The 16055-nt window shown below is 37.8% G+C and overlaps 1 protein-coding gene across 2 annotated transcripts; it reads left to right on the forward strand.

The window, feature by feature from the left end:
• Positions 1-1250: 1250 nt before the first annotated feature.
• On the forward strand, positions 1251-14293 carry FBXO4 (F-box protein 4). 2 transcript variants are annotated; one of them, XM_060091662.1, is made up of 7 exons: positions 1251-1450; positions 3404-3639; positions 5690-5910; positions 9235-9310; positions 9421-9596; positions 13413-13588; positions 13989-14293. In XM_060091662.1, exons 1-7 carry the CDS (start codon positions 1262-1264, stop codon positions 14076-14078), a joined length of 1164 nt encoding a protein of 387 aa, XP_059947645.1. In that variant the 5' UTR covers positions 1251-1261; the 3' UTR covers positions 14079-14293. The 2 variants fall into 2 exon arrangements, with proteins under 2 accessions (XP_059947645.1, XP_059947646.1); XM_060091663.1 differs by lacking the exon at positions 13413-13588 and having other exon boundaries at positions 13989-14104.
• Positions 14294-16055: the final 1762 nt, after the last annotated feature.

Here is a 16055-nt window from a genome sequence, read left to right on the forward strand (position 1 = left end):
TCCCACTCTTAGACATATATCTGGACAAAACTAAAATTCAAAAATTACTGCACTCCTATGTTCATAGTAGCACTATTCACAATAGCCAAGACATGGAAACAACCTAAATGTCCATTGGCAGATGAATGGATAAATAAGATGTGGTACATATATACAATGGAATATTACTCAGCCATAAAAAAGAATAATGCCATTTGCAGCAACATGGATGGACCTATAGATTACCATACTAAGTGAAGTAAGTCAGACAGGGAAAGACAAATACCATAAAGATAACACTTACATGTGGAATCTAAAATATGACACAAATGAACATATCTACAAAACAGAAACAGACTCACATAGAGAACAGACTTGTGGTTGCCAAGGCGTTGGGGAGGGATGGAGTGGGAGTTCTGGGTTAGCAGATGCAAACTATTATATATAGAATGGATAAACAACAAGGTCCTACTGAACAGCACAGGGAACTATATTCAATAGCCTGTGATAAACCATAATAGAAAAGAATATAAAAAAGAATGTATATATGTATAACTGAATCACTTAGCTGTCTAGCAGAAATTAACACAACACTGTAAATCAACTATACTTAAATAAAGAAAAAGTTGCAACAACAAAAAGTAGATTAATTTTTTAAAATGGGTGATGTGGGTAATATGTGAGAGGAGATTTTGACAATTGACATAAGACAATGGTGGACAGAGACTGATTCCGAAATTTAGAAATTTCCACATTTGAATATTCTCACGAAGAGAAGGGATAGCTGCATGGCCTGGAAATTGCACGCAAGTTGCTGGTTGACAGTTTAAACCAGATTATGTAGAGATACTAAGCCCCAGATAGTGGAAGAGGGCCACCATCTTTTGCATAAGTAAGAGTCGCCCAGACCCAGGCAAAGCGGAAATGGGTCCCAGACAGAGGGACCCACCTTGGGTGAAGTAACGAAGTTATAAAGGGTCAAAGGGCGAGAGATTTTATACCAACGGGTGAGGTCAGCGCGCCTAAGGTTGAGGCGTGGAGTGAGGGGAGCAGTGATTGTCGGCGGGAACCTCAAGCTCAACTGGGAACCACGCTCAGTCAGGCCATCTCTCCGTTCCGTCCCCGGCTCTGGAGGCGTCTCCACCGGGGGTGCGGGGGGTGGGGGGGATGGGGGCGGCAACGGGGTGTGGGGGAAGGGAGGGAGCGGAGGCGGGGGGGCGGGGAGCAGAGGACTGACGCGCCGGCGTCACCCTGCGGCGCGTCACGTGCGGCGTCGGAAGCCATGGCGGGAAGCGAGCCGCGCAGCGGAGGCGGCTCCCGTCAGCCTCACCACAGCGACTGGGGCCGCCTGGAGGCTGCCATCCTCAACGGCTGGAGGAACTTCTGGCAGTCGGTGGGCAAGGAGAGGGCGGCTCCGAGGGCCTCCCCGGAGGAGGCGGACGAGGAGGCCAGCTCGCTAACGCGGCTGCCGGTGAGCGTCGGCCGCCACCCGCGGAGGACCGCGGGCCGGGCCGGGAGGGGCGCTCGCCGGGGCGGCCTCTGGGGGCCGGGGCAGGGGGGAGCCTCCCTGGGCTCGGCCTGTGTCTGGCCCCGTCCCTGCAGCCATTCCGGGCAGTGTCGTCACCTGAGGGCAGCGGTTGAGCAGAAACGCCTTGGCGTTGACCCCTGGTGCCCCGCAGCTGGGCCGAAGGTCGCCCCGACACTCACCTGCAGGTTGTGCCCTGGCAACCAGCCAGGTCACCCTCCGGTTTTCTACCCCCAAAACAGGTCTAGGGACTGGGGCACCCTGAACATCAGGTTAAGGAAACGCGGAGACCATGCCAGACGTTCTGGAAATCATGGAAAGCGTCCAGTGTCTTGTGTTCTCAGCATCTATCATCCCAGCTTCCATGTACCGAAACACCTGGTGGTCCCGCAAAACACACACTCTCCTAGGATTTTGCGACTGTTATCTTACCTGTATTTCAAGTGACAAAACTGACAATTGAAAGTAAATGACTAGGGATTTCCCTGGCGGTCCAGTGGTTAAGACTTCACTTTCCACTGCAGGGGGTGCAGGTGGATCCCTGGTGGGGAGCTAAGATCCCACATGCCTCTGGCCAAAAAAACAAAACATAAAACAGAAGCAGTATGATAACAAATTCAATAAAGACTTTAAATATGGTCCACATTAAAAAAATCTTTAAAAAATGCGGGGAAGTAAATTAAGTTACAAGGGCCTCAAGTTACAGCAGGCCAGGAGAATTACACACATTTTTCATTTTTAAACTTTTCAGGTAGATAGGAAAACGGAGAGAGGAGAATTTCTTAGAAATTATTAAAATGCTGTATCTCAGCTGGACTATTGACACTCTGAGGTACATCAGAAATTAAAAACTGCAGGCTTAGTTTGCCTCCATGGTTCTCCTTGCAGAGGTTCTCTGAAATAACAGATTTTACAGAAGAACGCAGGTGACAGATGTACTCTTTGATTTGATGTAATGATAAAATCAGAAGTTTGTCCGCTTGGTATTTTATTTTGAAGAATAAATTATTTCATTAAGCAGTTCATTCAAATAAATGGTGTGGCAGAATATCCATAAGGAAAAATTAAATGAAGTGGTTATTTTACTTGAAAAATACCAGAACAGTGGGAGGTATTTCAGGAATGTTTCGATGTGTCAAAAATGAAATGTTCATTATGATTCTGTCCTGAGACAGGAAATTAACTTCAGCATGATAGATTTCATCGTTAAAAATAATGACCGTTGAATTCCCTCATGGTCCAGTGGTTAAGACTGTGCTTCCACTGCAAGGGGCACGGGTTCCGTCCGTGGTCAGGGAAGTTCCACATGCCGCCGCAAAAAAAAAAAAAAAAAAAAAAAAAAAAAGACTGTTAAGTTGATTTTTTGTTATTTAGTATAAAAACTGTTAATTTTGTAATTTATCATGATAGATTTAATTATTAAAATGATACACTGTTCAGTTGACCTTTGGTTTCCTAGTATAATTATTTGTTATTTTGTAATTTATTATTTATTTATTTTTAATAAATTTATTTTTGGCTGCATTGGGTCTTTGTTGCTGCGCGTGGGCTTTCTCTAGTTGCGGCGAGCAGGGGCTACTCTTCACTGAGGTGCGCGGCCTTCTCATTCCGGTGGCTTCTCTTGTTGCGGAGCACGGGCTCTAGGAGTGCCGGCTTCAGTAGTTGTGGCTCACAGGCTTTAGAGCGCAGGCTCAGTAGTTGTAGCACACGGGCTTAGTTGCTCCGCGGCATGTGGCATCTTCCTGGACCAGGGCTCGAGCACGTGTACCCTGCATTGGCAGGCGGATTTTTAACCACTGCGCCACCAGGGTAGTCCCTGTAATGTATTATTTAAAAAAACTTTTTACCATAATAAATTATTCATCCCTTTAACCTACTTGCTGCTTCCCTGTGTTTCAGATTGATGTACAGCTATATATTTTGTCATTTCTTTCACCTCATGATCTATGTCAGTTGGGAAGTACAAGTCGTTATTGGAATGAAACTGTACGAGATGCAATTCTGTGGAGATATTTTCTGTTGCGGGATCTTCCTTCTTGGTCTTCTGTTGACTGGAAGTCTCTTCCAGATCTAGAAATCTTAAAAAAGCCTATATCTGAGGTCACTGATGGTGCATTTTTGGACTACATGGCAGTGTAAGTATCTAGTTTTACGAATTAAAAAGAAGATATTAAATTTGACTATATTACAAGTCAGTAGTCTAAGTTAGTCTTGGCCCTCCTACTAATTTGTTGCATGAATTTTGAGTCTGAGTGTCCTTTTGTAAAAATTGGGGGTTAGGTAAAATAACTTTCTTTGTAGAACCCTTTTAGCGTTCCCATTTTGTTATTTCCCTGTAGTACCTAAGTAGAGTATTTGAATAATTATAGGTAGTTTATATGGCAAGAAGTAAAACACTTCTTAAAATTTTCATTATCTTTAGAACACTTGTCATTTTGTTAAAATAAATACTTTTCCATATCCAGAGAAGGAAAGGCCAGAGTTCAGACAGGAGTTCTTTTGCATGGAGAAAACCATTCTTAAGCTTCTGGGAAATAAGATTTTGTTATCACGCAAATGCATTGACATTTTCGAATATCATGTATTTGAGAGAATTAATTTTATTGAGCAGCTATAGTGTTTTGGATTCTACGATGGATGTTTTATGTATGTTTACTTATTTAATTCTCATGCAATAAGAAGGTATTTTCCTTGTGTTATGGATGTGGAATGAAGGTTCTGCATGGTTATGGATTTGTCTAAGGTCGTATAATTTGTAAGGGACTGTAATGTCGTTAGTTCTGGATATAACCTGTTTTATTAAGAGCCCCAAATTTAAGGCATTGTAAGTAAAATTTAAAGAATATTTGTGCATTAGGTAAGAATTGTTTTGCTGTGGTAGATTTAATAGCTACATGTGGGACTTTTTTTCATATTTTAAGTTATTCAGAATCTTTCCTTATTCCAATACAGATGCCATTACATCAAGTCTTGTGAGACTACTTGATTAAAATATACATGTATGTAATTTTAACAAGTGCTGCTGTACTCTCACTTGCTAGTGTTACCTCTTCGTTGTCCCACAGCCAACCATAACATCAAGTGTTTCTGGACGCTGTGGAACCACGTTTTCCTAGGGATAGAAATAATCGTAATAACGACCATTTGTGATCATATAAATTACTTCTGATCCTTACGACCCTGGATTGATTGTTATTGCTCAAATAATGCAGATGAAAAAACTGAAGTTTAGACTATAAGTGGCTTATATGACTAATTAAAGTAGTGAGGCTTGGCCAGATCTACATAGCTGCAAAGTTGATTTTTTTTCCTTCTTGAATTACAAGGTTCCTAAGTAAAGATGATTGTCTTGTAACGTTAGTTATTGTCTTAACCAGCTCGATTTAAAGGACTTTAGGTTTTATTTTTATTTGAGTAACTTTGTTTTAATTTTTGATAACATGTTGAATTGCTAGTTTAGAAATTTATAGCTATTGAAAAAGTTGAGTTGTTTCTTTCACATGATTCTTAGTTTGCTAGGTTACCTATAAGGAACATTTGAGCTGCCCTGTAATTAATACTTATTGAACTGTTACTGTTAATAGAAGTACCCTAAGAAATTTGGTTATATTGGTAGCTTTAGTAATTTTTTTTTCTTTTTTTTCTCTAGGGACATTTATACTAACTATGTAGTTTATGTTTAGTACAAGGTTTCACAGGGTTGGCACTATTGACATCTTGGACCAGATGTTATGGGAACTGTCTTGTGTGTGCATTGTACGATGTTTAACAGCATCCCTGGACTCTAGACCTTAGGAAATGTTCCCTGGGGGTGCAAAATCTCCCCAGGTTGAGAATCACTGCTTTATGTAGTGAATTTTAAGCATTGAAACACGTGTTAGACCAAGTGTTTCATGAGAGAATCTAAATGAAAAATTAGAAAGTAAGTAACCGATTCCCAGGGAAGACCTCCTCAGCTACTAGACCACTACTACTCCCATAGCATCTTGTGCTTTTTTCTGTCATGGAACTCAGCATACGTATTATAATGGTGCCTGTCCTCCACTGCCCTCCGTGAGGATTGGGACTGTATAATCATTATATCCCTTTTGTCTAGCAAGTTCTCAATACATTATATATTGTTGAATGAATAACTGGCTAAGTAAGTGTCTGTGTTAATTTTCTAATTGTGACAATTTTATACAGCTATAAAATGTGCTGTCCGTATACAAGAAGATCCTCAAAATCGAGCCGTCCTATGTATGGAGCTGTTACCTCATTTTTACACTCATTGATCATTCAGAATGAACCACGATTTGCCATGTTTGGACCAGGTTTGGAAGAACTACATACATCTTTGGTGTTGAGCTTGATGTCTTCCGAGGAGCTTTGCCCAACAGCTGGTTTGCCTCAGAGGCAGATTGATGGTAATTTTCATGTTAATCTACAGTACATAATAATTCAAACACTTTGAGCTTGACTCTAATGTTAAATAGAAAGAAATTAGTTTTTAAATTAACTCTTTGTTATAATGAAATATACTGATTTGGTGCATGGGAGCCCTCAGGTCTCTATGGACTGAAAGAATTAATTTACTTTTTATAAGAGGTAAGCTTTCTCTTACTTCCTCAGTCCAGAATATGAGATTATCTGAAAGCAAATTGTATATTGTCAAAATGTTATATTTGTTTGCTATAAAGCAGAAACTAACACACCACTGTAAAGCAATTACACTCCAATAAAGATGTTATAAAAAAGAAGTTATATTTGTACATTTACCATATTTTAAAAGAATATTAACAGCAAAATCCATTCAGCACCTACTATATGCAAAATACTTTGATATATATTGGAATTTCAAAAAAGAGCTAAATTATCACCTTACCTTTATTTCTATGAAAAACAATAGCAACAACAGCCATGTAGTTAGTTTGGTAAACAGGATATATAATAAACATGCATAACAGTGTAAACTAGCTTGTGCTTTACTTATTCATTTTTTGAGAGTACCTATTAGATACTAAAGATGCAGAGATTTAAAACAAACAACATCAAAAATATCCTGTTTGCCCTGAAAGGTACTTGGTCTAAACGAGGGCAGAGACATGTATGCAGGTGATTAGAATGTGGTGTAATTAGCTCCTGTGTAGAAAGGTAAGGGTCAGAGAAGGCTCTGCATTGAACATGATGCCTTACATGAGTCAATAGGATAAGTAGGGGTAGGCCATCAAAAAAAGGGTAAAATATTCTAAGCAGTGAGAACTACATTTCTAAAATCCCAAAGTTCTGAGTGTGCATGACACACTTGAAGTAGCTCTGTGTGTCCAGAGTGGGGCCAGGTGAGAAGATGCTTGTATGTCAAGCATTTGTTGAAGGATTTTAAGCAGAGAAGTAAGATGAACAAGATGGCATTTTGGATAGATCACTCTGGCTCCTGAATGGAGAATTGATTAGAAGGGTTAAGAAACCACTACAATATTATGATAAAAATATGAAGGATATAGAATTGACTCAATGTGTGTTAGCAGTAATAAGGATAATTCCTGGATTTTGGTCTGATTTTCATATTGGATGATGGTGCCATTCACTAGGTTAAGGAAACACAGGAGGAAGAGGAACTTTTGATACAAGTAGAGATGCCTGCTATAAGCTAGCCACTTGAATGGAAGGTCCATTAGGGCGGAAATCTTGTTAGCTTTATTCTTAGCTGTGGTGCCAGGCACATAGTAGGCATTCAGTATATATTTGATGAGTGAATGAACGAATGACTTTATGGATTACTTTATGCATCCATATCTCAAGAGAAAGATCTGGGCTAGAAATGAAGATTTGGGAATCATATGAAGTCCACATGGACTTGGAAGTTTCTGAGGATAGAGAGGAATAGTGTGAGCCAGGTGCTGAAATCGTCAGTGAACGTTTGGAGGAAGGGATTATCAAAAGGAGATTCATAAATGACAAGGTTAAGGATGGGAGATGGTATTACAGCTAAATGGTGTGCGTGTCTCAGAGAGATGGAGTTTTTTCAAGAGGGTTGGTGAGTAATGGTTAAGACATGGCATTGAGGAGTAAAGAGATCATTCACCTCATCTCTTTACCCTGAGATGTGAGAGAATAGGTAACTTTGTTACTGGAGACCCCACTGTTAAGAGAAGCGGCACCTAGGGACAGGCTAGTTTCAGGTAGGTCCATGAGGTGGAATGAACCCTTCAAGAAGAGGTTGGGGATATGGGGAAATTTGCTGATTGTGAAATGGCAATTTCATTCTCCAGACAGCAGCTGGAGTGATTGTTTGAAATTGCCCATCTAATTGTGCCTCAGACCCTGCAAGGTCAGGGAAGAGTGGAAGGATGAATCATTGGCAAGGTGGGGCAAAACAACATGAGAATCATATTGGGCTGAGGTTAGATGTGTTGAGAGGGGAATTTCTGGAAGTTAAACTGATGTAAACAAAGATCAGAGACATGGTAGAATTTGTTTCTGTGATCTCTCTGGGGAGGCCCCTGGTGGCAGGAGGACTAGGGCCACTTTGCCTGGGATGCTTGCAGTCCCAGCCACCAAGATCTCTATATATGTGTTGCCCAGAATGGTGACATAAGATGGCACGGCATAGCTGCTTTAAATACCTAGAGTGGTTATTCAGGGATTAAGGATATGAAAGATGGAGTTGTCCTAATGAGGTAAGTAGAGGCCAGATTATATTAAAATTTTGTTTATCTGAAGAGCAGGGGCTTTGAAGGGAAGAGATGTAATTAAAAGCATTTTAAAGCAATCTCTCCAGCTGCTGTCATAAGAATGGATAGTTGGGGGCAGAAGTGGATTTAGGAGACTAGAAATGATTACAGAAGTCCAGGTGAGAGGTAATAATTTAGACTAAAAGGTGGGGGTGAGGATGGAGAGAAGTAGACAGATCTAAGAGCACATTTATATAGCAAAAGGAGGTAAAGCCAAGGAAGAGGAGAAGGATCTTTCCAGGAGGCAAGAGGAGAATCAGCCCCGTAGTGTTAACACAGCCAAAGGAGGGAAGGAGTTAAGAAAGAAGGACGAATGACAATGTTGAATGATTTAGATATAAAATAGTAAGAAGCTAGTGTTTAGCACCTGTTACTTACCAGTCACTCCATAGGTGTTTTGTATATGTGATCTCATTTAATGCTTACAGTAACCCTAAAAAGTGTGTATTATTTCTATACTGTGATGTCAAAACGGGCTCACAGAAACAGGGGCATATGTGGCAAATTCAGGATTCTAGCCCAAGTCTAATTCCAAATTTCAGTGTCTGCCATATTTCCTCAGTTTTCTAAGGTGCCATGAATTTAAAAACAGCTTTTCAGAGTGGGGAAAAAAAGCCATTTGGTTGAATGTGTACGTGGAGTATAAGACTAATGAGAAACATAAAATAAGTGAAACTAAGCCTTAGTCTTGAGGATAAATAGTAGTAGCTGTTACGATGCAGCTGCTACTGAGAGGATGATGATAAAGTTAATGATGATAGTGATAATGGTATAAAAAGGAATGTTAAAGCCTAGCAGTTTTTTCTTCTATATCCATAGTTTATTACTATGTGAATGAAAATTGCATACGGCATATTTTCTTCAACACAAACATTTCATTTTATTCCAAAGCTATATATATAACTTGTCATAGTTTTTCATTTACTCTTTTTACTTATACCAAGTAATTTTTTTCATTCTCATCTTTTGTTGTCTTTATTAATGACTTGTTTTGATAACTGTAATTTTCTCCTTTAGGTATTGGATCAGGAGTCAGTTTTCAGTTGAGCAACCAACATAAATTCAACATCCTAATACTATATTCAACTACAAGGTAAGGCTACCTACTTGGCAACCTATCTGAGACATCAGTAATGGAATATTTTAGGGGGGTGAAGTCTGTTTAGTGTCTGTTTATGTTCTATATTTACATTTTTCTTATAGAAAGGAAAGAGATAGAGCAAGAGAAGGACATACAAGTGCAGTTAACAAGATGTTCAGTATACAGAATGAAGGGGATGATCAACAAGGAAGCCGGTACAGTGTAATTCCACAAATTCAGAAGGTGTGTGAAGTTGTTGATGGGTTCATCTATGTTGCAAATGCTGAAGCTCATAAAAGTAAGTATTATCTTATTTTCTTTTTAAAAGTGCTTTCTTTGCAAAGCAAGTAAGAAAGTATGTTTTTAGGCTTTACTGTAGCTTGTTAAGAATATCATGGCTAATTTTATCAGTGTGATTCTGTTATTACAGTTAATACTGGATTCCCAAAGCTTGATGTGCATTAGGATCACTGAGGGATCTTGTTAAAAATGCAGCTGCCTGATTCCTACCCTGGTGGATTATGACTCATAGATTTGGGTTGTGTCTTGGGCATCTGTTTTTTTAACAAGGTTTACAGAATTCTGATGCACACCGAAGTTTGATACTATAACTACATAGTGTTTTTTTGTTGTATGCTTCTGCACTTTTTGTTATTGGTGTTTTGTCTGCTTTTGGCCCTATTCAAATAATTTATGCAGGTAAATGAAAAATTTTACCTTTATTTTAATTATCCAGATAGTAGAGAGATGTGTGGAATGTTTACTTTGATTAAGTAGATTAGTTAAGAACTCTATCCATATATTCTGAATAATTGCCATTCACAGTGTGATAAATAGCATGAAAATAGAATATTATTGGGCCACAAGCCAGTACTGTAATTTCGTTCCCAAATCCTCTGTGAATAAGGTAGGGTATAAATATACAATATATTATTCTCACTCGGAACAAGATAGCAGCATCCCACTGCTGAAAGAATTTACAGTTTATGGTGCACTGAAGTTAACTATAGCAAAAAAAGCCAAATCCAGCTCAACTGCTGTCTAGCTGGACTCATCCCACTGCATTAATGGCCTAACAGAAGAATCAAGTCCATTTCTAGAAGTAAATCCTTTACCTCAGTCTCTTCTGTTCTTCCACATAAAACATCTGGCATTAGATTAAAAATTATAAGATACGAAAAAATATCAAAATGAAATGACCCATTGTCAAGTGATAAAGCATTCAATGGAATTAGACACAGAGATGGCCTGGATGTTAGCCCTCTCAGAAAGAGATATTAAAAGAACTATGATTAATATGTTAAAGAATCTAGTGGAAAAGATGGACAATATATGTGAACAAATAGGGATATTCAGCAGAGAGAAGGAAGCTATGAAAAAGTAAAATGGGAATGCTAAATATGAAAAATATGTTAACAGGTGAACAGTTCCTTCAGTGGACATATTAACAAAGGAAACCTTTTGTGAATGTGAAGATAGATCAATTGAAATTACCCAAATTAAAACACAAAGAGAAAAAAGAGTAGGAGTGGAGGACAAAACATTCAAGAGCTGGGGGAACCTATTAAGTGATCTAACTCAGGGGTTGGCATTTTCTTAAAGGTCCAGATAGTAAATATTTTAGACACGTGAGCCATACTGTCTCTCACAGTTACTCACCTCTGCTATTATAGTGCAAAAGTAGCCATAGACAGTTTACAAATGAATGGGCATGGCTGTTTCACAAAGAAATTTATTTATAAAAACAGATCTTCAGAGTGTGGTATGCTGACCCCTGATTCAATTTATATGTGATTGGAGTCCCAAAACATGAAAGGAGTAAGAACAGGGAAAAAGAAATTTCTGAACAGATAATGACCAAAACTATTTCAAAATTACTGAAAGAGAATAAACCACAGATCCAAGATTCACAAAGAACTCCAAACCTGATAAATAAAAAATACAGATACATCATAGCCAAACTGATGAAAACCAAAGGTAAAGAGAATATCTTGAAGGCAACCAGAGCAAAACAAAACATACATATAGAGGACCAAAGATAAGGACAGAGACTTTCTGACAGAATTGTGCTGTAAGCCAGAAGGTAATGAAGGGAAATCGTCATAGTATTCAAAGGGGGGAAAAATCTAATATCCAGCAAAGACATCTTTCAAAAATGAAGGCAAAATCAAGACTTTTTTCAGACAAACAAAATCTGAGAAAGTTCAATCAGCAGATTTGTATAACAAGAAATATTAAAGGAAGCTCTTCAGGCAGAAGAATATGATACCAGGTAGAAAACTGCATCTACAAAAAGAAATGAAGAGCCTTGGGATATAAACAATATACCTATACATAAAATATTTTTTTCTAATTTTAATTTATTTATCATTATGTGAAGGAAAAACAGTAACAATGTATTATGGGTTTATGATATTTTTAAATAAAATATATTGTAACAATATTACACAGCATGGAAAGGCAGAAATGGAAATATAGTATTATAAGGTTCTATATGTGAAGTTATATAATACTTTTTAAAAGTAGACTGTTAGGGACTTTCCTGGTGGCACAGTGGTTAAGAATCCACCTGTCAATGCAGGGGACATGGGTTCGAGCGATGGTCCGGGAAGATCCCACATGCCATGGAGCAGCTGAGCCCGTGTGCCACAACTACTGAGGCTGCGCTCTAGAGCCCATGTGCCACAACTACTGAAGCCCACGTGCCACAACTACTGAAGCCCACGTGCCTAGAGCCAGTGCTCTGCAACAAGAGAAGCCACCGCAATAAGAAGCCTGCACACTGCAACGAAGAGTAGCCCCCGCTCGCCACAACTAGGGAAAGCCCGCGTGCAGCAAGGAAGACCCGATGCAGTCAAATAAATAAATAAAATAAAAACTAAAAAAAAGTAGACTGTTATAAGTTTAAAATATACATTGTAAATCCTTGAGCAACCACTAAAAAAAGTGTAACAGAGGTATAGTTAAATAAGCCAGTAAAGATAAAATAGAATCATTAAAAAAGTCAGTTCAAAAGAAGGCAGGAAAAGGAACAAAGAATAGATGGAACAAGTCAGAATTCAAGAGGTATATGATAGATTTAAATGTACTGTGTTGATAATTACATTAAATGGTTTTTTTTTCTATTATATAACAAATTACTGCCAACCTAGTGGCTTAAAACAGCATCTGTTTATTAGCTCAGAGTTCTCTATGTCTGAAGTCTTGAGCACGGCATGGCTGGGTTCTCAGCCTAGGTCTCAGAGGCTGAAATTAGGGTGTCAGATGGGTTACATCCCTTTCTGGAGGCTCTAGGGAAAAATCTGCTTTCTAGCTCGCTCAGTTATTGTCTGAATTCAGCTCCTTACTGTTGTATGGCTGAGGTCCCTGTTTCCTTGCTGGCTGTCAGCTTGGGGCAGCTCTCAGCTTCACAGGCCATCGTCATTCCTTATCATGTGACTCCCTCTGTCTTCAGATCCAGCAATGGAGAGTCTCTCTCACTAGGAAGAATCTCATCTGTTTTAAGGGATCACCTGATTAAGTTAGGCTCACTGAGTTTAATCTCCCTTTCTTGAAGTCAGCTGTGTCTTATAGTATAGCCTAATCATGTCAGTGATAATCCCACTGTATTAACAGATTCCTCCCACACTCAGAGGAGAAGGGATTATACTGGGGTATGAGTCATTGGGGTCATTTTAGAATTCTGCCTACCACAAAATGTCAGTGATTTACACTCCAGTGAAAGGCAGAGATTTTCAGTTTGGATAAAAAAGCTAGACTCAATTATATGTTTAAGTTTTGGAAACTACGACCTTTGAAAGAAAGGGTAGTGACAGCTACAGAATTTGTGAGAGGAAAATATCTATATCAAGGTATTTTTGCTTTTAAACCATAGAGACATCTGAGTGGTACTGTTTTTGTTCTCTCTGATTTCACCTAAATTCCTGTCCTTGCAAGGCTGATTAATGTAGTTTTACAAAAGATCAGTAAATGAACACAGCAATAGAGGCAGTTTGTTATGTTTGCATCCTGGTAATTTTTTGCTTCTCTTGTTTTGTTAGTTTTTAATTTTGTTTTATTATTTTTTAAGTCATTACAAGTAATGCAAATTAAGGGTTTTGACTACATTCCTTAGGACATGAATGGCAAGATGAATTTTCTCGTATTATGGCAATGACAGATCCAGCTTTTGGATCTGCAGGAAGACCAATGCTGGTTTTATCTTGTATTTCTCAAGCTAATGTAAAAAGAATGCCCTGTTTTTATTTGGCCCATGAGCTGCGTCTGAATCATCTAAGCCACCCATGGATGGTAAGGTCCTATTTTCTCTGGTGAGAAAAATCTCATTTTATTTTTCACTCTACTTTCTAATTGATTTTTATTTTTAAAATTCTTTTCTACTCATTCTCTTAAATAAAATAACATTCTAAGAGTCAGTTTTAGTAGCTTAATTGGTGGGAGATATTTGGTATCAAAGCTGACCTCTGAGATAGATAATAAACCTCATATTGGTAGTAATTATAAGACAGAAGAGAAGATGATATTTTTTAATCTGAGCTCTCTAGAAGACCAAACTTGAGTGACTCACCCAAAGTCTATTGGGATCTTTTTAGTCCTGTTCTTTTTTGAGTGTCCGGGAAAATGTCCCACTTAATTATAAGATTTTTCACTCAGTTTCTTATTGACAGTAATCTCTTTCATTTGCTCATAGGTCCAGGATACAGAGGCTGAAACTTTAACTGGTTTTTTGAATGGCATTCAGTGGATTCTTGAAGAAGTAGAATCTAAGCATGCAAGATGATCCTCCTTTTAGACCTTGGGAACTGAAAGCATTTGGAACTTGTTACTAAGGTCGTGATGTGGATATTTGCTCAAGTCAGCTCATTCTGCCCTGCCTTTTTGCAGGTAGGGTTTATATTGGACAGCTGTAGCTACTCTATTTTTTAATATAATTTTTACTTTTTACCTTAAATCAATTACAAGAAAAAAGTTTCAGTGCTAGCATTTGGCCCCAAAATGAACCTTTTAATATCTTTAAATAACTTATATATACATATATATATATATATATTTTAATATTAAATTCTGGAAAAACAAGTTTGTGCCTCTCTCATTCTTTGTGGTTTCTCTTCTTTTCGTTTCAAAGATTGCCATAGTGGGTAATAGCAAATTTACTAAGCTTTCAATAGGTTCTTTTCAAAGGTCCTTAACTGGTTATCAGAAAAGAAGTTTCTATCTATTTTTAATAAATGTACTATTTAAAACTGAATATTCACTGGAATTTCATTTACTATTATGGCCATACAACTTCTGTTTCTTTTCTGAAACAGTAGGAATTAACTTTATATCATATTCACTACTAACTCAGTGAAAATAACTGGAAATTCTTGCTATTTTCAAATAACTTTGAAAGCTCATGAGGTGCTAAAGCCAAATTTTATTCCTTACTCATAGAGAAAATATTCCAGAGACGCTCATGATCATATGACCTCCTATTCACTAATTGCTTGCACTTTGCAGAGGAAACATTACAGTCCTCCTATCTCATTGGAATTGAAGAATTTTTAAATTATAATTTAAAAAGCATAATATTCTTAGTGGTGCTGCACCCGAGATACAGCATCCATCCTGCGAGCAGGTGCCGTTTCAAAGAAAGGAGCTCTCACATCTTGGGTGCACTTATCCAGAACTTAGCTTCAGCACTTGTATAGTTGGGGGCAGAGTGAGAAATGCTGACATCCTGCTCCTCCTAGGAAGGTTGCCCTCTGACTTGGAGAGAGAGTGCTGTTTCCTCGGCTGCCCCAGTCTAGAATGGAGTTTCTTCTTTCTGAGCTGGAGGAGGGAAGGAGGGGAGCGGGTCTTGGTTCAAATCCCACAGACTCTTACTGTTCTTACTGAGTTTTAGTATATATATATATTTGAATAAATGTTTCTTCATTTGCTGTATGCTCTTAGGACCATTTACAGAGATTTTAATGATTTTTTTTGTAGTCCATTTTTGTCTTTATTTTATTTTATTTTTTAATGATTTTGAAAAATTAATTTTCTCCAGTTTCTCTAGGGAGCCATTACATGGAACTCTTCATGCTGTTATGCCAAAAGTAGATCTACTCTCCCCTTTTTTTAATTATATGTAGTTATGTTACCTCATTCATTCCTGATGTTGGTAATTTATGTCTTTTTTCTTCATGATCAGTCTGGCTAGAGTTTTATTGATTTTATTATTCTCAAGAACCAGCTTTAGGTTTTATTGATTTATTCTATATTCTGTTTCATTGACTTATGCTCTAATCTCTATTTTTCTGCTTTTTAAATGTAAAAAAAAATTAATTTCATCTTCCCTTTTTTAGATTATTAAGGTACAAACTTAGGTCATTGATTCTATTTCTTAAAAAAAAAAAAAAAAAGGAAAAGCTATAGATTTTCCTCGAGCCCTCTTTAGCTGCATCCACATGTTTTTTTATATTGTATATTTATTATCATTCAGTTAAAATATTTTCTAATCCCATGTGATTACTTTTTCAATCCAGTGATTATTTAGTAGTATTGTTTACAACAGTTTAATCTCTATTTCCTAGATAATTTATTGACATCTAATTCAATTATCTTTTTATCAGAGAACATACTCTGTAAAATTTCAGTCTTTTTAAATTTATTGAGACTTGCTTTATGGCCCAGCTTATGGTCTATTCTGGTGAATGTACCACATGCACTTGAAAAGAGTTTATATTATAGTTTTTTGGTGTAATATTTGGTACCTATCTATTAGGTCAAGGTA

The sequence above is a fragment of the Mesoplodon densirostris genome, chromosome 3 (genome assembly GCF_025265405.1).
Source record: "Mesoplodon densirostris isolate mMesDen1 chromosome 3, mMesDen1 primary haplotype, whole genome shotgun sequence".
NCBI lineage: Eukaryota > Metazoa > Chordata > Mammalia > Artiodactyla > Ziphiidae > Mesoplodon > Mesoplodon densirostris.